Source organism: Notolepis coatsorum (assembly GCF_963971535.1).
Source record: "Notolepis coatsorum genome assembly, chromosome: 3".
NCBI classification, from domain to species: Eukaryota; Metazoa; Chordata; class Actinopteri; order Aulopiformes; family Paralepididae; genus Notolepis; species Notolepis coatsorum.
In genome coordinates, this window is record NC_140167.1 from 112,821,373 (window position 1) to 112,847,828 (window position 26,456).

The 26,456-nt window shown below is 41.0% G+C and overlaps 1 protein-coding gene across 1 annotated transcript in view; it reads left to right on the top strand.

Moving 5' to 3' along the window:
- Positions 1 to 20,814, top strand: part of LOC311225963 (uncharacterized protein) — a gene marked incomplete at its 5' end in the record, with an annotated part of 100,832 nt that extends 80,018 nt beyond the window's left edge. Inside the window, 1 exon segment of the mRNA XM_084311349.1 lies at positions 17,467 to 20,814. Coding sequence (XP_084167475.1) covers positions 17,467 to 17,471 — 5 coding nt within the window. The 3' untranslated portion in view covers positions 17,472 to 20,814.
- Positions 20,815 to 26,456: the final 5,642 nt, after the last annotated feature.

Here is a 26,456-nt window from a genome sequence, read left to right on the forward strand (position 1 = left end):
ATGTGGAGCGCTGGGCTCAAACTGACGAGCCCAGCGTCTCCAGCATTTCGTGGCGAGCGCCTTGCCCACTACGCCACGTAGCCGCCCGATTGGGATGATGTCCTTGAACATTTCTGGATTATCCGCCTTGAGCTGAGTGATCGTCTTGTAGGTGGGCAGGTCACCAACAAGAAAGAATGGAATATTCTTCAGCCCCATGGCCTCCACATGTTTCACCATGATGTCATTCACCACTGACTTGCTTGGAGGTTCATTGTATGTTGTGTGGTAGTAAGGCTTGCTCTTGTTGGGTGGTGGATGACAGCAGGACTGGGCACCACTGTATCCTGGAACTCGCTGCTCTTCAGGTGGTGGTCTTGTACCATGATTGTCTACACGAGACGGTGCATGTATCACAGACAGGGTACAAAATAGTTACACGGCCAGCGCCATTGCCTTGTAGATTTATTCTTTGGCGATTAGAATTTAAGGTCTGCCCGCCACCTGGCGGCTAACAAAATACACTGCATCTACCGCTTCTCCTCCGCTCCAATCCACTCCCTCCAGGCCGCTCACAGTGGTTTAACACTGATGTAATATACATGTAGTACAATGCCAAAGCAACAGATGGCGATGTACAAACATGAAGGTCATTTTCAACCAATGAGAAGGGTGAACCTGTGATATCCTGTTCAGGCTTTGTCACTCACATCCTGTTAGAAAAAGTTGACGCCATTGTTGTTGTCGTTAGCTTACATGCTAACGTTAATGGCAGCGACCATAGCATTGTGGCTAGGCTAGCTATCATCGCTTAATAGAGCTAGTGAATGGATAAACAACGTTATTTAACATTGCAGAATGGGTACAATTACAATGCGGCTCAATACAAACAATTGTTAAGGGGCCCAGGGGGTGTAGACTGTTGTAGTTTGAGCTAATTTACACCATGCTCCAAAAAAAAAAAAAAAAATCTGCCGAGCGATGTGGCGCGGGGAGCGCTCGATTCAAGGTGAGCGAGCGGAGAGCGACTTGGGGGCGGGGTCAACATGAGAGATTAGCGGAGCAATTCGTTTCCTTATATCGCTTCCTCCAGGGTTCCAACTTGTGTTGACAAAATGCAACCCTGCTCAGCTACGGGGAATCGGCGCTCTCTCTCTAGACTAGAAAGGTGCACTCAGTAGAGCACAGATGTCCGCCAGGGCGGCAGCCACACATAATAATAATAATAATAATAATAATAATAATAATAATAGATTGGATTTGTAATGCACTTTTTGTTCACTGGGATCCCAAAGTGCTACACTACATGGTTAACACTTTAATCGCCAAAGACGCTGTTCAGCGTCTTTCCCCGCCATGCTTATTCTGCCGAAGACGCTGGACAGCGTCTTTGATATCAATATTTCAAAAATCTGTGATCGAAATCATATTTCTCCCCCGGAGACATTATATGTACTGGTGAGCCCCTCTCAACTCCAACGGTTCAAGAGCGCCATCTGGTGGCCGATCGGCCGCTCGCCCAAACAGGAAGTGATGCGGATGAAGTGGTGCTCACCCATATTTCGTCCGGGCACTCGCTATCATTAGCAGGACTCCATCTTGACACAATGGATGTCGATCGGTTGCAAATAACTCTATAAACAACATGATTTGGACGTATATACTATTATACAACCTGGAAATGGATCGGGTATTTCTACATCCCATAATAGGAATATTTCAGTTCCACGCTCATTGTCCAACGGCGCAAGGAAGATACGGTAAGATCCAGCGTTATTTGTCAACGTGTTCTTTACTAACTGCTCTAATGATCATATCACCCACACTAGATGAATGATATAACGTTGCCCACGGAATTATAAACGACCCCCCGCCCATCCGGTCAACATCAAATGATAAGTAGTAACTCCTAGAAGCACGTCCAGTTGACATTTTTTATCTCGCACAGATTCCTATCAAACTGTATTTGATCATCAATATAATGCATTTGGGGCTATAAATCAAGTTCTGGAGAAAGCTGCAGAAAACGATAAAAACATACTTATACTTTAGACCGTATTTTAGTATGAATATGTGAATGAAAAAGTATAACGTTGCTACACCCTGAACAATAGATATAGGACGTTGAATGGGCCATAGTAATGTCAATTTAGCAATACAATTTAAAAAGTTATAGCCCTGCAAAGAAGGGGAACTTCTCCATGTTAAACAGGGCTGCCGAGGGATGGTAAATTATGAATTTAACCCCGGCGATCAAAGTGTTAAAACAGTTAAAAAAATTGAAATAAAATAGTTATTAGTAAAACAAATAAAATAAAATACAGAATAAAAATAAGATAAAAATAGAACACAGTTAATTAAAAACATAGTATAAACAGACGATTTAAAAACAAAAGCGCAATAAAATTCAAATAAAAAGCTAACAGTCAAAGGCCTTTTTGAACAGGTAGGTTTTCAGGCCTGCCTTCTATCTATCTATCTATCTATCTATCTATCTATCTATCTATCTATCTATCTATCTATCTATCTATCTATCTATCTATCTATCTATCTATCTATCTACCTCTCTCTCTCTCTGTTCAATGATTTAAAGTGGCCAAACGTTACAATATAAATACTAATTGGATTTGTGGCTGGTAAAAAATCTGCCCGTCTGGTAGTTTTTCAAATCTACCAGCCAAATGGCTGGTAAGTCAAAAAGTTAAGTTTGTTCCCTGATCACAGAGCGAGCATGCTGCGGAGCTGACCCATCCACTGGTGGATCTACCCTGGGACGAGCAGGTGGCTCACTCTTGCTACCAGGGGGGCATCTGTACTGGCAAACCTTTGTCAGTTCTGCACACTTCTGCTTTCCTTCTTCTTGGTGAGCGTTTCAGCAGTCTCTTTGCCTGGTTTCTTTTCATAGCTCTCTGGCTGCATGTACATGACATTTGTTCGATGGGCTCCTGTAGAGTCACCTGTCATAGTGTCAATCTTGAAGTAGTCATTGTCGATGATCACGATAGCTGGCTTGCTGTCTGCGATCTCCTGTGGGCAGGTTGCTGATGCCTCCATATCCATCAAAGCCCAGTGGTCATAGAGGAGCAGTGTATCTGCATAGCTGATGCAGACACCACTCTTGTGCAGAGTGTCTATTAGATCTTTACTCCTTGTCATGCCATGGACATTTACGCCTATGCATAGCATCATCTGTCTTGAAGACTGTGGTGGATATGCTTCATCCAACAGGCATAGTGGTACATTATATAATTTGCGTAAGGATCTGACAGTGCTGTCGTTGACTCAATTAGTCGTGTGAGACAATCCCTGAGCTCATCTTCTATGAGGATTGTGTGGTGCTTGAAGGAGTGCCATGCTGACGGTGTGTTGATTCTTAACATCTTGCCTTGTTTCCTGTTCGGGTGCCTCATGTCCGTACCTTGCATACACCACACACATTTAGTTTTGTCATGGAGAGGCCCACCCACTGACGAACGAAGGCGCTTTGGTGACGGTCCCTCTGCCTCTTCATCACATAAAGCACTCTGAGCAGGCATTTCAGATCTTGAACACTGAGCATTTTTACTTTCGTTGTCTTTGTGTCGCCTGGCTTGCTTAACACTTTGAGCGCCACTCACGGCTTTTCTCGGGTTTACGACCCGACCGTTGAATGCCACGTCACGGCTATTCTCGGGTGTTTAAAAAATAAATAAATGTATTAGCGATCTGAAATCATATTGCATCACGCGAGCCTACCGTTGAAGATCCAGGGACCGCCGGCAATCAGATGTGAAAAAAGCGCCCCCTATCGTCTCCCAGATGGTAAATCACCCTTTTGGAATGGACTCAATGAAAGTGAATGGGAGAACGGATTTCTGACTCCACATTTTACTTCTCACTGATGCAGCCGGGGTCTACCAGAGTTCATTCTGGAGCCTCTGAGCCGCGCGGATTTTTTCGAATGGCGATCGGAAATTGGAATAAACCATTTGGATACCATCTGACCTCAGGTAAGGAATCTATGTTATCAGTGTTAGGATAATCAGACTCGTTTTCACAGAGATATAAGCGTTTATGTGATGTGTGATATGGCTGTTTTTACTGTAAAAGCCATGAGGAAATAAGAGCAGCGATTATCAGCGCACGTGCCGTGCGCACACATATACTATCGATCATCTAGCGTTTATTTGAAAACAATTCATAAATAGGCAGACAAATGACAACGTTCTGGAATATTCTAGTAAAAGGCGATTATCATAGGCATGGGTTGTTTTTCCCCGGAAAATGGGTGATTTTCAAAATGCTATCAAACTGAAATGAAGCGATAAAAATACAATCTGCCTTGCCAATGTTGACTGGAAAATGAGTCTTTGATAAGCGACGGGCAGATTAGACCCATTTAAAACATAGATTAGGCGATATTAACGTTAACATTGGCCGTGGACCGTGGCATTCAAGGGGGTAAAAAGGAAAACAAGGCCGGCGCTCAAAGTGTACAGGTGTACAATACAATATTCCCACACAAACCGAGACATTCCCACACAAACATGGATACATTGTATCATCTTGTGGGGGGCTGGGAGAGTGGCATAACAAATTTTCTCGCAGCAACACCAATAAATAACCACAGTTTGGATTCCTGTCGAGTTCATTCTGATATATTGATTTATTTCCATAATACAGTTCTAAAACCCACAAAGCAGTTTACTCAATAAAGTGTCTTCATATATTAGCCTGTTATAGTCGGATTGCATAAATATTTACCCATTTTCTTAAATATGGGGAACAGCATAAATGAATATAATCCTATTTTCGATTGAATAAATAGGTATATTGTGTCTTGGGTAGGGATGTCCGATATTATCGGCCTACCGATATTATCGGCCGATATTGGCATTAAAATGTGATATAGGAAAATATCGGTATCTGTTAAAAACAAAAAAAAGTTAATTTTTTTTTTTTACATTTCTATAACCTTTATTTACCCAGGCAAGCAAGTAAGAACAAATTCTGATTTTATTATTATTATTATTATTATTATTATTATTATTATTATTATTATTATTATTATTATTATTATTATTATTATTATTATTATTATTATTATTATTATTATTATTACCTGAAATTATTCCGTTTTTTGGGGGGGAAACCCTGCATATATCGGTATCGGAAATGAAGAGTTGGACAATATCGGTGTATCGGTAAAAAAGCCAATATCGAGCATCCCTAGTCTCTGGGCTATATGGGGACATATAAAATAAGGTTTGATATGGGGACTGGTTATGATAAGTTAGTAATGAAGTACAAAACTGGATAATAATCCTGATATTTTTTGGGGTGGTTGGTACTGAGTTACACAACGGGTCCATTCGGACCCAGAGTTTTTGTTAACATCAAAGTAAGATAAATAAATAAGCAGCGCACAAGGGTTAAATTCAGCTCAAGCAACTAACCTTGCTAGATTTGCATACAGAATACTATTTTATGTTAGGCTATAGTGCAAAATTATTTTTGGTTCATTATGAAAATGTGATGGGATGAACTGGACACCATATTCTCAGTAGCCTACCCTATTTAATGGAATAACTGTTGTTTACACACAAACATTGATTTTATTGACCTCAGAGATTACTTCTGTGTACTTATACTGTATATTATTCAACTCATCATGAGCAGAGCTTTCATTAGAGCCTAATATGAAGGCTCTGTGACTATTTTGAAAGAATCCCTTTTGGAACTCAAAATTGGCAGCCATCTTGCATTTGAAGGTCAACAATACGTTAAATCATTATATAAACACCAAATATGTATTCATTGAACAAAATAAGCTCTGAAACCATGTATTGTGCATCATTGTAGGTCAAACCATTAAAGTTCATTTCCACAGCAGCCATTTTGGATTTTGGTCTCTCACAAATTTCCCCCGCCTTTTTAAAAAATACACCCTGGCTAAATTAGTTTATTAACCCTCCTAGATGACAAATCCATTGAGAAACGGACCTTCGCTCTCCACGGTCACGGAAGTGCCACAGATGACCCTACTAATAAGCCAATTTAAATTAAACTCATTTGGATGTAATCCCTCAAATAATTATTTGAAGCCCTGAAGTCTGTGACTACTTCTACGTCAATTAGGGGTGTAACGGTACACGTATTTGTACCAAGCCGTTCAATTTAGTTTTGTTGCACATTGTGAACCGAATTAATAGTGTAAGTTTAACCATGCACGCTAGTGTAGGCCATGCACGTTTACGTTACATTAAAAACTTAAGAGTTCCCCCCTGATGACATAAGGTGGTCAGATGGAGGAGACATCTGAAAGATCAGAGTGAGAAGTACACCTGTACCTTTTCAAGTAACGATAGACTGCACACAAAAATTTGACATACCGCTAGATGAAAATGAGGAAGCTTGTCCTTTCCTGATTAATCATTGCAGGCAGGCATTGCTGGATAACGACAGCAGCCTTCATCAAATCCATTCTCCTCTGGTCTTTGAGCAACACATGCGTGCAGTTCCTGAGTAGATCTATGGTGAAAGAATATCCATTGTAGCTGATGAAACCGCTGATTTCTGAGACCTCAGCGCGTTCAACATTGTGAATGTGATTGAGATGGTGAGTAAGGAGGACTTGTGATCCCTGACTGATGACTAGAAGGCAGCTTCTATTGTTTGCATGCTGGCACTAGCAAATAGTTAGCCATGTATCTACTGTGCTGAACTCTGACCCTTCAACTGGCAGGTTCACAGAGAGGGCCATAGTCATTTAGGGCCACCTTGTGGCAACAGATGGATGCACATCATTAAGCATTATGTGACATTGAATGTCACTGGTACAAGGAGAAAACAGAATGCAGTGTCAACCCATTTAAACAGCCTCTCCTACTCGTATTAGCGTTTATTTCCCCCCCAAAACCATAGCGAACCGTGGTGTTTGGTCTACCATGTCAACGGAGCCAACGCCAACATGTGTGTCTAGATCACAGATTCCAGTCTTGATGCACTGACTTCCAGCTTAGTGAGACAGTTGTTAATATTTGTCTAGATATTGACGGAAGTCTCAAAGATCATTGGTTTAACACAGTCTATGTACTGGATTTATCTAAGCGACAAACCACCAGGAAACAAGGGTTGCAATCCATTGTCCAATTTGTGTATTAATTTAGTTGTTGAATGATTGTTGATGAGGATCGCCATACGCATTGCCAGGTTGATCGCCATGGGGACCGCCATGGTTCTTAAACAAAGAAATAAACAAATCACAATATATTCACAAACAAATCATGGATCCAGTCTTTAGATCAGGTTATACAGTATATTTGTACATTAAAGTACTATAAACATTTTGGATAATGATTAACCAAACACATCATTATAATATGATTTGAACAAATTAAAAGATGATCAGTTAGCCTTCATGTTGAGCACAACATAATCACAAGCAATAGAAAATAAACTGCAGGGCTCCAGGGTGCGCCCGTTTTGGTCGCATTTTGCGACCAAATCTCAGTGCCGTGCAACTGGATGTTTTCCCTTGTCGCACTGGTGCTCCCAGCTCCCAGCAGGGCTGTCTGTCTGTGTGTATGTGTGTGTGTGTATCGTTTTCCCCCCCGTGGCCATGTGCGTTAAAAAAAAAAACTCTGCCTTTTGATTGGCTATTATGGTAGAAAAAGGGGGTAACCACTGCGCTCAGACAGGTGCGTAGTCCAACATTAATTAAGTTGCATAAAAAAGGGAGGTAGGGACCGCACTCGGAATATCGTTGTTTTTATTTTCAATTTGTTAAAGGGCACAAAACGTTTGAAGGCCGGATGGCTGAAAACGTTTTGTGCCCTTTAACAAATGGGCACATAAAAACAACGATATTCCGAGTGCGGTCCCTACCTCCCTTTTGATAGGCTATAACACGATCTGGCTCTGATTGGCTCTGATCATCACCCTGCCATTATTATTCGCTGAATGACGGGATAAACAAAAAAGCCATGTGAGAATTGAAACGATAAAAAAACACAGCGTCTCATACTGGTTTCATAATACAACGTTTCCGAATGGACGTTTGGATTAAACAAAGTGTATGCAGTGATGCTTTCCCAGCGGAACACAAGCTTCTTAACGTTACACAGGTATGTTATACACGCTAATTAAAGGGGACCTGCATTGCTATTCCTAGCACTATTTGGGCAACTTTACACAATTCCTGTGAGTCTATAGAACACATCTGTAAGTTTTTTTTTTTTTTTTTTTTTTTTTATTTTAATAAATGCATTGTTTTATATTTCAAGTACTCAAAAGCATCATTTTCCAGCCTCAGGATTTCAGGCTATTTTTTGATGGGCTCCGCCCATACTAGCAGAATGCTTTGAGTGACAGCCACCCACCAAATAGTTCTGGCCATACTACTCTACTAACGCCAAAGTGAACCTAATACACAAACAAATATGGCTCAAGCATACGTTTTCGATACAATACAATCCACAAAGGGATGACACCGAAGCAGGTACCCATGCCATACGATTTTGGGAAAACAAATGCCCGGAAGAATAAGATTGCTCTCCCAATCCGTCTAACACACACACACACGCACACGCACACACACACACACGGCACTTGTACTAACGATTAGGGATGCACCGATATGAAAATTTGCCACCGATACCGATTGTTCAACTAACACAATCGGCCGATACCGATTCCGATATTTTTTTGGCAACACATTTTTTTTAAATATTTTTTAAATATATATTTTTTTGGTAATATTTTTTTTTTTTTGTAATTTATTTTAAAAAATATTTGAAACTACTGTATATTTGTGTTACAAATTGTGCTCACCGATATGAACATAGGCCTCTTTACTTACTTAAAAAAAGGAAACATCAAGAAATAGCACTATCTCTCTCCCAGTATGTTCTGCAGGGCTGCATCTAGATACTAGTTCTCCCAGCATGGTCTACCCTGCTGGGCTGCAGCGAGATACTATTGTCTCAACTAGGGATGTCCGATATTATCGGCCGACCGATATTATCGGCCGATATCGGCAGTAAAATGTGATATCGGAAAATATCGGTATCTGTTTAAAAAAAAAAGAAAAACAATAACAATATTTGTTATATATATATCCAGTGAAATTATTAGTTACCTGAAATTATTCAGTTTTTTGGGGGGGGGAAACCCTGCATATATCGGTATCGGTTGATATCGGTATCGGAAATTAAGAGTTGGACAATATCAGAATATCGGTATCGGTAAAAAAGCCAATATCGAGCATCCCTAGTCTCAACCAATGAAATTTTGATTGACAGTCGATTCTGCCAATTACGTCACACACCGCTTGCACCCGCCTCTGCTGTTACCACCAATCGGCAAGCCGTATACATTTTTTACTTCGGCTTTTGTCCGCCATTGATTTTGAGTTGACGAGAGCTTTTCTACAATAACAACAATGACGGCGCGGCTGACGTTTAGCTTTTAGCTCCGCAGGATGACTTAAATGAGGCATAATGATTTTACTGCAACTAATGTTATAATAAAACAAAGCCTTTCTATACATGTGTCTGATTGAAAACGTTATTAACAGATTGCAGAATGGGTAAAACTCAGGGCTCTGTGAGCAACGGAAGGAACTGAGCTAGTATGAACGCTTGCTACGTTCGGGTAAATAATATGCTGATATTATTGAACTTGTAACACTAACTATATAACGTTAATGCCACAAAACGAATGCCTTGTTAATCATAAGTAGTAACTTTGATGCAGTAGCTTGTGTGTGTGTGGGGGGGACTGGGGACGGCGTTGTGGAGGTCGCAAGTGAACTTTTTTTTGTCTTGACGCTACACAAATTGATGGATATTTATCGGCTACTGCCATCGGCACATTCGAGCTTATCGGCCGATAGGCCGATTGCAGTCAACAAGGCACTTATCGGCCGATACTGATACCCGACCGATACATCGGTGCACCCCTACTAACGATGTTAGTTAGGAACATAATCATTCATTCGCAATACACACAAGTAGGTCTACATATATACAACGAAGCACAGAGCTAAGAACGTTAGCTAAGCTAGCTTGCTCTCTCAGTCCGTCTAACAAACACACACACAGTGCTTGCACTAACGTTAGACTGTCTTGGCGCACACACATGGAAGAGTACTGTAATACACAAACGGATGAATGAACGAGGTCCTACTGCTAATTACGACATACTGTATGCACTTACTGATTCGATGCTTTATTTCGGTCTCAAAGACTTACAGGCTAGGTCCCTTCTTTTTTAGCAACAGCCAGGAAATCACGGAAGCATAAAGTCCCTCGTCTTTGCAAAAATCCAAAAACGAACTTGGTCCATTGCTGGCGAAGCACCACATCCTCAGGAAAAATGTGCAAAGACGTATTAGCAGCTTTGCAGCCAGGAACAGCACATGGCCTGCGTGTTTTGCTCATATTATTTACGTTAAGCTAAGTCACTGCACTTCTTTGGTCTGCTCTAGGTAGATTGTGGGCGGGCATTGATAAACCCAGTACTACCTGCATTATGTGACCTAATGGAAATGTACTGACCAACAATTACTTTAAGTTCAAATCAGATCACTATCTTCAAACCAAGGGTACGGCCATGGGGAGTACTATGGCCCCCAACTATGCTAATCTGTACATGGGTCAGTTTGAGAATCAATATATTTTGGACCCTGTTGTTAAAAAAATTTCCCCAGACATATTGATATATCAGTGCTACATTGATGACATTTTCATTATTTGGACAGGGAGTAAAGAGTCACTGGATGCATTTCATAAATATCTCAACGCAGCTAACTCCAATTTGAACTTCACTCTGGAGGCCAGCTCTAGCAGCATCAGTTTCTTAGATGTTTTGGTTATCAAGGAGGGGAATACTATACATACTGATTTATTTCGCAAATCTACTGACAGAAACACTTTACTACGGGGTGACAGTTACCATCCCACCCACCTCATTAAGAGCCTCCCGGTCAGCCAGTTTCACCGAGCCAGGAGAATCTGCAGCCTTGATAGTCTATATCAGAGACAGTCCACAGACCTGAGCAGGAGATTCCAGGAGAGAGGGTATCCTACAGAATGGATAGATAAAGCTGCTAACCGCTTTGATGTGGCCACAGGGGCGGACCTAGCACATTTGGCGCCCTAGGCGAGATTCACCACTGCGCCGCATTTTTTTTTTGTAATTTTTAATTTTTATGGCTTTTGCCTCTTCATAGTTCTCTAACGTTAGTCTGTCTTTCCTCCACGCTCAATTCTATAAACACTTGACCGATACCCATCAATGCACAGCGCTCTAGCATGTTCTGACTGTGAACACCTAAAGCTGAGGCTCAGACCGACCGACCGTTTTAGATTTTTGGCTCATTTTCCCTTATGTTAGAATTTTTTTTATGTAAAAATAATGTTTGCAGATATAGAGGGGGGCGCCAAAACTGCACAGAGAAAAAAAAAAAAAAAAAAAAAGCTTTGAGTCTAGCACCCGTGACTACACTTGGGATGTGCGTGAGTCTTTTCTACTACGGGCATTGGCTCCAACCACAGAGCCAATCGGATCACTATCCGCTTCCCCAGCGCCACGTGACGTCACCATGCGAGTCAGAACGACCTGATTAAATGGAGCAGGAAATGAATGACCTGAATGACGGCAATCCACCAATATGGTATTTAGAGACACAGACTCATTGATACTACGGTAACTCCTATTACTATAATACAATGCTAGACACTGAAAAAAGAAATGTATAATTAGGGATGCACGATAATTATCGGGCCGATATCAGCAATTATGACGTCATCCCGATAAACTCGATAACGTTATTGATAGCTCTGATAACATATAAAAAAAATTTTGGTTAAAAGAAATCCGGTGTGGGTGGATTTGGATGAAGGGCGCTTGTTTTTATTATAGCCTCCTCCCGTTTTGCCAGTACTGTGGTAAAACTGATAGCGTGTGGTTTAGGAACAGGGAGTTTTTCACAAATCCAGCGCTCCCCTTCTTGGCTGTGACATAGTCACGTTACATTCGGAGACAGACAGTCGATCTGCCAATTACGTCCCACGGCTTGCACCCACCTCTTCTTCTTACCACCAATCAGAAGCTCTCGTTCGTTTATTTACCTCCGGATTGTCAGCCATTACTCTACTCGGAGCTAACGTTATCTCCCCGCCAGCCACATTGACAGCGCTTATACATTACTGGCAAATGTCTTGTTGCACTTGTGGCAACGAGCGTTGTCAGCATCGACTTTAGTAAAATAGACCCAGACTTTTGAACATTTCGTTCTGTCCGCCATTATGAGAGCAGAGCTGTCTGTAGCAGCGCAGCACCCGTGTGAGTGAGTGATAAGGCTGAGCCCGAACGTTCGAACGTTCGTTCGTTACGTTGACATTCAGACTTTAATTAATAGGTTCGAACGTTCGGTGAAAAAAAAAAAAGCAGGCGCGCGACGTTGAGGCGATGTGAAGCGGCCCGTCCCCCGAGTGCGCTCGGCTCAACCAGTGTGGTCTCTGCCGGGCTGTAGCTGGATACTATTGTCTCAACCAATGCAATAGAACCATTTTGATTGACAGGCGATTCTGCCAATTACGTCACACCGCTTGCACCCGCCTCTGCTGTTACCACCAATCGGCAAGCTTTTCTTTATTTTTTTTACTTCCGGCAATACATTTATCTGCTTGCGAGACCGAGAAGCACAACAGAGTGAACAGACTCCGTAGCTCCCCGCCAGGAAGGATCATTAATGAATACCAGCCTTTTTCGGCCACGGAGCGCGAGCTTCATGGCGGGAGGTGGTTGCGTTGTAAACAACTCTGGCCGAGGGTGGACGGGCGGCAGGCGTGTTGGGAGCCCGGCGGCACCCCGCCGGTGTCTCTCTGTCGTCCCCCGTTCCGAGGTAGACGGTGGAAGGAGCCGAGGCGCGCGCCTCTCTCCTTCCCGTCGACCAAGAGTGAATACCTGTTATTGAACGTGTAACACTAACTAACTATATAACGTTAATGCCACAAAACGAATGCATTTGTTTATCTAGCCCCTTAACGTGACTGCGGTGTGCAAGGGCTATTGTTTATCATAAGTAGGAACTTTATGCAGTACTCAGTAGCTTGTTTATTTTCTTCTGAGTGCTTTGTTTAATTACATGTTTACATGAACAGCCACCACTGTAAACAACATGTTTTTTCACCAATAGATTATGCAATGCCGCCCTCCGTAGGATCTATAATATAAAAAATTATATAAATTTTTTTTTTATTAAAAAATTTACAAAAAACTAACGTTCGAACGTTCGTTCGATAAACCCTGGCGAACGTTCGAACCCTAAAAACAGGGTTCGGGCTCAGCCTTAGTGAGTGAGTGTGTGTGTGTGTGTGTGTGTGTGAGTGTGTGTGTGTGTGGGAGGGGAAGAGAGGAGAGAGCAGGCAGCCCGCTCCCCGCGCAGGCAGAGAGACACAGAGGCAGGAGAGATATAGACAACGGCCAACAAGATTAGTTTGCGACGTTTAAATTCCTCAAAAAAAACCTCCATAATTTCTCGAGTACCGATAGCAGTACCGATGACGTCGGAGCTTATAAATACTCAAAAATATTTTTTTTTGATAAAAAAAATATATATATATATATATATATATATATATATATATACAGTTAAAAAAAATATTATAATACAATAAATATCGGTTATCGGTATCGGCTTGAGGAGCATAAAGTTATCGGTATCGGTGTCAAAAAATCAATATCGTGCATCCCTATTTATAATGCATGTCACCTTTAAGCTATGTAACGTTAGACCGCAGCCCTTTAGCTTTAGCTAACGTTAAGATAGCAGGAGCCGTCGGCCAACAAAGCTGTTTCAACAAATGTATTCACAAAATGGATTATCATTCAAACGTTATTCAAGCCTTCCGTGTCCAGTAAGTAGGTACATCTACTACTCAACTGCAGCAATGTGCGCTATGTGCTTAAACTTTGCTAGTCAAGACTCAACAGTACGCTTACGCTGGGTTGAGGCGTGGGCGGAAGTGGCCATTTTTCAAAATAAAATAACCGAAAGACTATTAGTATATATAGGGAGGTGTAGTGGTTACTTCCTGGTCTATAGGGAGGTGTAGTGGTTACTTCCTGGTCTATAGGGAGGTGTAGTGGTTACTTCCTGGTCTATAGGGAGGTGTAGTGGTTACTTCCTGGTCTATAGGGAGGTGTAGTGGTTACATGATTGCTGTTTCCGGCCGGTCCATCATCTTGAAAACACAATGTATTTGCCCATTGCCCATTTCTAAATCGTCTCGTTTAAAACAAATAAAGAATCAACATTTGCATGGTGTACCTTTCTGTGCTTATTCATCCACAATCTATGGATGATATTCGCAATTAATTGTAAAAAAAATTATCTCTGAATTGTATTTCAACCAAAAATCCTTAACAAATAATGTTAGTGATAGAAGGGAACTCATTTTGTGCAGAAATGGAACGCTTTCCAAATGTTCATGTAGAATTGTTAAAATAGCCGATAATCCATTTTCCCAAAGATAAATCCCTATATGGGTGGACCTTGCAGGCGGTCCAAAGTGACATCCACTACGCGTGAATACTTAACCTAAGACAGTGGTTCTCATACGGACCTTGCAGGCGGCCAAAGTGACGTCCACTACGCGTGAATACTTTCCCTAAGGGGTTTGTACTTCCGCGTTCGGTTTGCGTGATCTGATTGGCCACTGACGTTTCTGTGCGCCAATCGTGTGACTGCAAGTTCTGCGCCTATTTCCGGGTCTAACAGCCTGCAAACTACTTAAAGCCTAGTTTATCACTGGTTAAGCTTAGGCGACTCTTTCGAAGTTGGTTAAGGTTAGAGTTTGGAATCAGGGCTGGGGTTTTCTATCGCCCTGCTCTAAGACAAACTCTAACCTTAACCCTTTCACTGCCACGGAGGATGCCACTGTACATCCTTATACCATCCTCTGCCAGCTCTATTTGTCTATGGAGAAGTTCCCCTTCTTTGCAAGGCTATAACCTTTTAAATTGTATTGCTAAATTGACATTACTATGGCCCATTCAACGTCAATTATCTATCGTTCAAGATGTAGGAACGTTATACTTTTTCATTCACATATTCATACTAAAATACGGTCTAAAGTATAAATATGTTTTTATCGTTTTCTGCAGCATTCTGCAGAACGTGATTTATAGCCCTAAATGCATTATATTGATGATCAAATACAGTTTGATAGCGATCGGCGCGAGATAAAAAATGTCAAATGGACGTGCTTCTAGAAGTTACTACTTATCATCTGATGTTGACCGGATGGGGGGGGGGGGGTCGTTTATAATTCCGTGGCCAACGTTGGATGATTCATCTAGTGTGGGTGATATGATCATTAGAGCAGTTTGTATCGAACACGGTAGAAAAAAACGCTGAAACTTACCCCAGTCTCCTCGGGCCGTTGGGCGATGAGCGTGGAGCAAAAATATTCCTATTATGGGATGTTGAAATATGCGATCCATCTCCAGGTTGTATAATAGTATATACGTCCAAATCATGTTGTTTATCGAGTTATTGGTAACGGATCGCTATCCATTGTGTCGAGCTCGAGTCCCAGGACATATAGCGAGTGGTCGGACCGAATTAGGATGAGCACCAGTTAACGCTTCCGTTTTCCGGTTTGGGCGATCCGCCGATCGGCCACCAGATGGCGCTCTTGAACCGTTGGAGAGTTGAGAGGGGATCAACAGTAGATCTCAAGTCTCCGCGGGAGAAATATGATTGCGATCACAGATTTTTGAAATATTGATCTCAATGACGTGTTACGGCGTCATTGGCAGAATTAGCATGGCGGGAATGACGTGTTAAGGCGTCCTTGGCAATTATAGTGTTAACCAACTTCGAAAGAGTGCCTAAGCTTAACCGGTGGCAGAACTTGCCGTCACACGATTGGCGCACATGTCACATGACCAGAAACGTCAGTGGCCAATCAGATCGCGCAAAAGTACAAACCCCTTAGGGAAAGTATTCACGCGTCCACTACACCTCCCTATTTAGGAGCAAATTGTTTGCATGATTAAAAACGATGGTTCAAACATCCGTTCGAAAAACCTTGGCGAATGTTCGAATCCCTAAAACAGGCTTGGGACAGCTCTAACTGGAGCTGAGTTGAATGTGTTAAAATAGACATAAAAAGGTGAAGGATTGGACTTTGCCAGCTAACTGTAATACAATGTAATTTTTTTACAATAATTTACATAACATCTTAGGAAATTACTAATGTGTATGGAAACTGACAAAAACGGTAATGGTAAAGGTAACGCTTAAAATGTATTATTGCAGCGGCAAAAGGCGCAGTGGACATTTTTGGGTGCACCGAAATGAAAAAGTTAGGCGCACTGGTGCAACCAATGTAAAAAGTTAGTCTGGAGCCCTGAACTGCTAGTTACATTGACGGTTATTCAAAAGACACATGGCACGTTGGCAAACAGGTGAACAATGAAGGTGAGTAGAGGATGTTTGGAGACAAAGAGGAGGAAGTCCTTGGCCTCTATTTAAAGAGTGGGACCTACTCATATGAAGTACACTGAAGCACCACTTGGTGTCTCCTTGTGGAGTATGTTCTGGTTTATGGTTTAACACTTTCAGTGCCATGGGTCCGGTGCCCTGGAACCCTGTTGCGTGCCAACGCCCACTTCAATGATAGAGCTCTCATATTTGCGAACGCATAAACTATATCTTAAATTATGGCTATGTATAATATGGCCATCGCTTATTAATGACTTGTTTGCAGTCAACATTGTCAAAACGGATTGTTTTTGAATCGGTTAATTTCCGTTTTATACCATTTTGAAAAACACTCGTTTTTTGAAAGTTTCAGGGAAATATAAAGATTATGTGATAATCGCCCTTTAGTGGAATACACAAAAAACTTCAAATAAACGCTAGATTATCGATAGTATATGTGTACTAAAATCGATTATCCATTTCCTGATCAGCACACACGCACACACACATAGGGCTCACGTTGATATCTCTGTGAAAAATGCTCTGATTATCCCAAGACTGGTAAAATAGATTCCTTACCTCAGATCAGATGTTATGCAAAAAGATTATTCCAATTCCTGATCGCCAATTCAAATATCGATTGCGTTTATTGATCCAACGCTGGGTGGTCGAAACACCGATTCCACGCTGTTCTGATGGTCCACAATGAATCCGATAGGCTCGCGTTACATGCCTGAGAAGTAAAATGTGGAAGCAGGATTTTTTTTTTCATGGGTTTCATTCAATCCAATCCAAAAGGTGCAGACGATAGGGGGTGGTATTTTCCCAATGGAGCTCAGAGAGAGTTCCAGTGGTAACGTGAGGCTAGATTGATGAAATATGAATGGAAATCGCTAATAATAAAAAAAGAAAAAACAAGATCTCTCGTCATTGGCATGAACTAACAATTGAGTGCCAATCTCGTCGTTGGCACTCAAAGTGTTAATCGTTTTTTGTCTTTCCCTTTGCAGGTTAGTGGTGAGCGAAGAAGAGTGATGTCTGACAGCCTGGCTGAGGGCAAGTCATGGAGGTGATCGTCCCCAAGGCCTTGTCCATCTAGACTCCACAGAGAGCATTCTCTGGTACTGTAGACCAGTGGTTCTCAAACCACACCCCTCCATACTCATTTAGCCTGTGCAGGGCTCCAGAGTGCGACCATTTAGTTACATTTTGTGACTACTTTTTGAGATAGTGCTAATAAGAATTATAACTACAGACGCAGCGCTCAAAAATCAAACCAATTCTGCTGCTTGTCTGCTGCTTGTTGCTGCTTGTGTGCCACTTAAGTCTACTCAGGTGTTAATTTTCCGGGGGTGTTGGCTGGGGGAACAAAGGGAGGGTAGTTAACTTAAGTGCTTCCCCAGGGAGGGGGTCGGGGGCTACTGCCCTCAGACCCCCAAAATAATTTGGGAGGAAGTGGAGGTGTGAAATCTGGCCCGGTCAAGAACAATAGAGGAGTGGTAGAGAGTGGTAGAGAGGCATGAGAGGTTTGAGTTTTGAGTGCTGTATCTGTAGTAGCACCAGTGCGACTTGCAAATATACCCCTGTTAAAAAATATATATATATAAATATCATATTCACCGGGAGATGTGTGTGTGTGTGAGAGAGATACTCTTTTATGGCATTAGAACATATCAATTCCTTTTTCAAAAGAAAATAAATATCAGATCCCACATCCTTCTGTGTCGCAGACAGGAGTCCCAGAAACAATAGATATCTACAGCAAATTACTTGAAATGCATAACTGTCCGGCTTTCTGCCATTGGCTCATAATAGCTTGCAGATTCAACCACAAAGTTTAATCACGAAGCACTCAGTCGGAAAGCAACAATAACACTATGAGGCATGAAATATGCATGGACAGGTGTCGCCTGCACATTTGAATATATCGTAGCGGCCTAATGACAGAGACTTCAAATACATTTTTATTGACTGCGTTTTGAAGAGCATGGTCAGTTCCATTTTCAATTCAATACATAAAAAGGGAAAGAGCACGGTCAGTCCATTTGAATACATTTACATTTAGTCATTTAGCTGACGCTTTTATCCAAAGCGACTTACAAGTTCTGTACGACAAATACAATAGACCTACATAAATAAATGGGGGTGTAATGAAATTGGGGGAAAGTAAATATGAATGCGTTGTGCTCAATATCTATATAAGTGAGTGATGCTACTAAATGTTGTGCTGGTGCTACTAAAACTTTCAGTATGGCAACAGTGCTGCTAGTGCAAAAAGGTTAGTCTGGAGCCCTGCTGACGACCAACATCTTAAGAGTTTGGTTTCTATGAGTTTTGAGGAGATGGAAGTATAGATGATGACATTAAAACTAGTCCCCGTTGTTCTGGGATACTTCTCATAGATACTTTAGGACAGCGGGAAATATCAGTACTGTATAGTATGGCCATATCTTCCCCCGTGACATTGTATCTGTGTTAGGTCAGTATTGTGATGTTTTTCATGGTAATATGTTAAGGCTTTTCATGAAAGCCCATATAATGAGGATCTGTCCAATGGTGTTCTTGAACATGAAGTCAGAACGATTTTTAATTGATTTAAAAAATATTTATATATTTGTCTAGGGAATATTATCACAGCTTTTTACTGTGCTCAAGTGAAATGGCGATGAATCATAATTAATCATGAATTATAATACTTTTTAAGTATTGTGGAACATTAGGAATTGGAGTATTATCATATCATAATAACATTGTATTTGGAGCCCTATGGTGATTCCCACTCCTACCCTGAATACAAATGAAATTGTGTGGAAACTCGAAACATTTTAATTTGATTGATGGAGCACTTGAAACAAGCATGGAAAATATATGTGACAGGTAAATAAAAAAGGCTTTTAAATGCATTATAACCTATAGTAGAATATAAAGACCAGAGGAAGAGCTATTTATCTATCATTTGTAAAGCCCTTCAAGAATCTGTCTTTACCTATGATTGATTTTCTCAACAAAACCATTCTCGACAGGGACTTTCAACAGTATGTTGTTACTCTTGGTGATATTGGCAATCTGCATCTGACAGTACTTGATTATGTTGACTACCTATTGACATCTTGTCTTAAAGGAATATTTAGAATTGTAGGTGTTTGCCTTTTCCTCACCAGACAAAGTCTTGAGCCTGTCGGTAGCAAAAAGAAAAAAGCTATTTTAGTGGACATAACTTGACATGCATGTTTGCCCTCTGTGATTACATTGCAGCATGTTTTGCAGCTGCCGGCTATAGCGGTCTAGGTTTAAAAATACCGGAATTCCCTTTTAATTTCCATGGGGAAATGATCCTCTGCAAATCCCGCCCTCTTTTCTTGATCCTCCAATCACAACTTTAGCTCCCAGTTGTGATTTGGAGGATCATGAAGACAGATTGCGTGTTGAGATTGCCTGCCGATATTATCAGTGCATCCTTAGTGGCAGAGTTGTGAGCTGCAGCCCTCTCTGCTCGGCTAGGACAGGTGGACGTGTATAATCATCTCCCAGTCTTCCCAATGGAATCACGGTCCAACGCCGACGGCACGGTCTTGTACAGAATACACCCACCAGACACATACTGTGTGATGAAAGATTTGTGATGAAACATTGACTTGGGCTCCATTTGCAGGATGATTTGTGTGAATTGTTTTTCTAACCAGGCTATGCGAGCGTATTGATTCATTATTTCACTACTAGGAGTGGGCTAGCCTCCCAAGCCTGACCTTTTCATGATGATTCTAAACACCATCGTCGGTGGAGGTCAGTTTGTCTCCCCGTTGAGGTGCACTGTACTTATTCATTGTTAGTAAAAGTGTGGAACCGTGTAAGCCTCCGCTCTCCCGCAATATTACACTATTAATATATGGACTGATCAAACTGTCATTAATTGCCAATGCTGAATCACTTAAATCTTTTGTTTAATTGTGTTAAAACATAGGAGAATAAATGCACTGTAACTAATACAATATTTTGAGTAATTACTTAATTAAATAATTTTTTAGATTTTTTTTTGGTTTGCTGTATTTTAAATGGTCTAGAAATAAGTGTTTCCTTACTTGCAGTATTTGACATTAGTCATTATGCATTTAGGATCTGTAAATATTTGAAATCTGTTTAAATGCATTGTGTTTATTTATATGTACAAATGTTAATATATTGGATTTGTACTGAGAATGACAACCCCCCCTCTCTATTTTTCTTAAAGAAAAAGTGATACATTTTGTTTCAATAAACAATTTATGAACCAAACGGAGCTTGCCATCTTTGAATTTTTGCTGCTATAATGTAAGTCTATCAGTAGCAGATTGTGTAAATGTAGATTCTGCCTGCTTTTGTCTTTGATTAGTTGGTGTAACACATTTCATTTTTTATTCCACCACAGTTGCATGAGGAACCAAAGTAATTCTCACCAAAATGGGCCTAATTTTTTTATTTTAAGTTAATATTTATACTTTTGTTTAACTATTTTCTGAATCCCTGAATTATTGTATTACTGCTAAAAACAATGACATATAGCCGTAATAAGAAAATGGCAGCAACATCTTAAGCTAAGCCTATATTTTATAGTACTTTACTTCAAACTTCAATTCACCCCATTATGTTGTACAGATATGATATGTGACTCGGCACGGTCAAACTCGCCTTGTTAGTACGACCTTAAAAAATACTAAATGTCACGAAATTCCGAAATGGGTCTAAATTGAGATATTGGCAATTTTGATTGCTTTGAAATCTTCTCTTATCAGTCTCCTTATTTGCAAAACTTGTAAATCCGATTTGTAAATATGTTAATTATTCTTAGATAGTCCGGCTGTATTATTTCCCAATTCCCACTGAAAAAATTACAATTGAGGGGTGTACTTTCGGTCTCCATTAAATGTCAACAACAGACATGTACCCAGTACTTTGTTGGCGGTGTGAAAATATGCAGAGAAACTATTATCTTCATCCATCCATTTAATGTGCAATACAACACATTTGCTTTTCATGTTTTCTTTTAAAAACAGACTCGATACAGGCGACAAAGCTATCGGTGGAAAGGCAATTCACAGACCAGGGTTAGAAATTAACATTTTTTTTCAAGGGCTTTTTTTGCCCCCCTTAATTGCTTTTCGGGGGCTTTTTTTTGTATTTCGGGGGCACAACATTTTTATAATGAAAATTAACATAAAGATTATAAAACATTGTTGACACTTTTTTTACAGTCTTCGTCCCTATGTTTGATAACGTAATGTTAATGTCTCCATATATAGGGCTCTACGCTAACCTTTTTCCCAAGGAGCACATGTGCTCCTAAATAAAATGTTAATAAATAAAATCTAAATACAAATTTAGGAGCACACAGAAATTTAGGAGCACAGTGACAATTGTTCAAGTAACACACACACGCACACGATGTGTGACATCATGGCTTGGTTTCATGTTTTGAGGTACCTTCAATTATCTGTAAATAATACATACATACTCTATCTAAATAGATTAAATATTATTGTCCCTGAGTGAGGGCAAGTTGTGTTGTTGTCTTGATATAATAACCGGTTGCCTCTGGATCAACGAATGTCTAATATTGAATAATATTATTAGATATTTTATTTTTAACATCCCTAATTCCAACAGTCAAGAAGCTTGTTTCAAATTGATGAAAAACCCCACACACGCAACGTTTGTGAGTATAGGCTCTGGCCAGATCGATCAATGAAATACGTTGCGCGCTCAGCGCTGTGGAATGAAGGAAATGCGCATCGGGATCGGATTTGGATGTTATTCTTTTGGAGTTGTGTTACAAATGGAATGGTCTTTCCACGCCGAACACAAGTTACTTAACGTTACACAGAACACAGGTCGCGCTATGCAGATGCTTAGCTTGCTAACGTTAAGATAGCAGTGTAATGCTTGATGAGAGCAGAGCGCTCTCTCTGTGTTCGCAGGAATCGCAGCACCTCTCAAGTGCCTGTAACAAGCAGCGGGCCCCGCCTCCCTTCTCCTTGGAACAAACATTCCACCCAAAAACTGAATTTCAGTCCAGTTTCAATCTGAACTATTAACAGCGGAGCTGTTTTGTAATCTTCACAATCACTCGTCTGTCTCGCACACTGCAAGTAAATGATTTTTCCGGTTTGCACACACACATATTATTAGGGGCAATACGAGGGAAATGCTCGCACTGTAGAGCATATATATAATTATATATATAATTAGTAAACTGTCTGGGGCTTTTTTTGCCCCCCTTAACTGATGTTCGAGGGCATTTGGTAAATTTTCGAGGGCATTTTGCCCCAAGCCCCCGTTAATTTCGAACCCTGTCACAGACACAAGTACAATATATGCTTTATTTCTGCTAGTCATTGCATATTCTTCATTCAAAAAAGTATTGCTTCATTGTTAAGTCATATGGTAGCTCAATCCAGGCAAGAGGCAAATAGGATCATAAAAAGTTACAACAGTGTTCTATTAAAACAGGTTTTGCATCTCGTGTTTTTTTCCTGACATGTACCAAGAGAGATGAGGTAAATTCAGGGAAGTATGATCAACAGGGAAAATGAAACCACCTCATCATTCTCTATGGACAACGTGGCCATATTACAGCTCTGTGTGAATTCCTCTATGACCGCAGAGTCACTCCAAAAATAAAGAGTTGGAAGAATCCGCTCCATGGTATTTCAAACAAAGCATCAGTGTATACACACTAGGCAGCGCTGGATTCAGTTCAGTTTTGTCAATCAATCCATGAAAGGTTTTTTCTATTTCTAATTTCTCAAGCTTTCTATCCAGGCTATCGTGAAACATCTGATTCCATACTCATCTCAGTAACCTGTGAATGAATTGCAACCTCAGGTCAACTTCTTGAATTGATTGAACTCAATTTACTTCTGCTTAACGCTATCCGGTGTGTGTAACATGTCCAAAACATAGAGGAGGTAGGCTGAATCCCAGTTGGAGCACCAATACATTAGAGGAAACATGTGCAATTGAGGCCTAGCGCAGAATGTTTGTGTAGTTCTTCCAACATGGCTGGCTGTAACCGCACTTTTGAAAGAAAATGGCTACTTTCTATGCAGTGGTAAACCAGGTGAAACACTGGAAAAAGCATATTACTGTTCCACCGTGACTTGTTCACCACATCCAGTAATATTTCTGAAATATAAACACATAGCAACCACTGTTTTGTACATAGTAACCGTTGTTTCTTCCAACGTGGAGGACAATGGGCATTCTAAACATTCTGTGAGAGGCCTCTATTCTCAGCTTTCTGGCTGAACCTGTTCTTTCTGAGAACAAAGGAATTCTGCTGTGTAGATGGGGGTGACCCCAAATCATCTTGGCATTATTGGTTTGAAGGTCACAGGAAAAATAGGATCTTAATGCTAAGATACTTTGTGGTTTATCGTTACCGCAGGGAGAGTATATGGAGTGCAGGCTAGGGACGTCTTTGAGGTACACTTTGCTCATGCAGGGTCAATAGAAGGCACTGGTAAGTGGGCAGAAAGGCAGGTGCTCAGTAGCCCAGTATCACATGCAGAAAACGCATTCCTGTTATGTTCAACTCATGCATTTCTGTTGGTAGACAACAACAGTTATGCTCGTCTGGGGTGCCCTGTTCGCAAAGCATCTCAAGAAGAGAGTAGGGAGTGCTGATCTGAGGTCAGTGAAAAGGAGCACTTCAAACTTGACAGGCTGAACTGAAGCTGACTCTAGATCAGCAGGCTTTGCGAATAAGGGAGGACCCAGGTGTTTAACCTTGTGGCTGGCCGCCAAACAAGGTGTTAAAAGTGACTGTTACAGTAGAGTACAGATGGAAACATCTTGAATAAACATCTGTTCACCTTTAACACTATCAGTGCCGACCTTGTTTACCTTTTTACCCCGTTGAATGCCATCATCCACTTCAATGTTAGCGTTAAAAACGCCTAATCTGTTTTAAATGATGGCTATGTGTCTAATCTGCCCGTCGCTTATCAATGACTTGTTTGCAGTCAACATTGTCGAAACGGATTGTTTTTTAATCGGTTCATATCCTTTTTATAGCATTTCGAAAAGCTATCGTTCTCAAAATTTTTTGGAAAATTGAAAGATTCCCCCATAAACGGCATTTATTGGAATATTCTCTAATACACTAGACACGTTGTCATTTGTCGGCCTATTTATTAATCGTTTTCAAATAAACGCTAGATTATCGATAGTATATGTGTACTTATGCACGCTATAGAAGCGAGCTGAAAAATCTATTCTCTCATTTCCTCATCACACACACACACATAGGGACACGCTGTTATCTCAGTGAATACAGCTCCGATTACCCCAAGACTGGTAACAGACTCCTTACCTTAGATCAGATGGTCTCCAAAAAGATTATTCCAATTCCTAATTGCCATTCCAAATATCGATCGCGTTTATTGATTGATTATTGGCTGCTGTAAATATATATTCCAGGCTGCTTTCAGTCTCGCGATCAGATCCCTCATCATCAGATCCATCGCCAGCATAATGGAGCCAGTTGGCTCCACCTCTACAGATCCCACAGGGATCTCCCAGTCTAATGGACTGACCTGCAGTTACACAGGGATAGATGATAGGGGGTGCTTTTTTACCATCTGAGCTCCTGGAGGGGCTGCTGTACCAACGGGAGACTCGGTTGATGAAATATGAATTCAGATGGCTAATAAAAAAATCAAACGACAAATCACGTCGTCGGCACTCAACGGGGGGCATGATAAAACGAGAATAGTCGTCGTCGGCATTCAAAGTGTTAAGAGGCGACAGTAAACGGAGATACAGCATCTAGTAAAGTGACTTGTTTTCAGGAGAGACGTCTGAAATGTTTTAGTTTTTTTTTCTCAACCGTTTGCCCACGTTTCTTCCCATTGCACCTGAGATTAACACACAATTGCATTGTGGGTACAGAGGAAGATCCCTCCACAGAATAAGAGCCTGTATGGCTCTCTGGCATATACAAGATTATTCTCCTGTAAAGTCACACACAATGACGAAATCCACCCTAAAATAGAATTCACATATATTATTTTCTATAATAGTGTGCGGCTATGTTTCAATGTGTGAATGTGAAGGGAGAGAAAAGGCTAATGATGACGTCATCAACAGACAAATCCTGGAGCTGGAACAACTCCTAGGACACTGACAGTACAGTAGTGATTCTACTGGGATATGGGTACATCTTCTGAAGCCCTACATTTGTATAAAACACATTTGGATGCAAGATCTCAAACTAAACTTATTTGAGCCCAAGTCTCAAGCTCTGATTTCTCGTATTCTGTATTTCCAGATGTTGACGTAAGATCATTGGAGTAGTACAGTAGTACATCACAGTAGCCCAATGTAAATGCTGTTCCGGGGTGGATTACACTGAATGGTGAGATATGAACAAACGGCTCAGAATAAATAAATACAACATTGTTCTCCAGGACGATGCTCGTATAGATAAATAGTGATATTTAGTTTGGAAAAAGTACAAATATATCTCCTTAGCATTGACAGTTGATCATAAACATGCACACAAGAACCTCCCTACGGAGTTACAGTACAACTATCTTCATGGACGGTGTTGCCACCTATCCTATCTAGAATAAACAGCGGTGCCAAAAATACAAAGTAAAACTTTTGTTAGAAGGCTTAAAATGGAAGACCCAGTTTAAAATTGGGGGAAAACGACCCCATGTTAGTCCAGACGTGGAGCGACTAGGGAGGGAGGTGTGGGAGCAGCCAATACAGGGATTGAAACGAGGGACGTTGAATTACATCTCGACACCAAACAAATCTGACCGTGGTATTTGGCTGTGCTTTAAAAAGAAATATTAGTGGTTTTTTTTTATGGCTTATAAAAGGCAGAGAACGGGTGCGTCTTGTGATGTCTTTCTACTTTACTACAGTATAGCACTGATCTCAACCTGTGAAGGTTGCATTTTGATGGATTTACACACAAACGTGCCCCCCCCCCCCCCCCCCCTCGTCGTCGCCCACC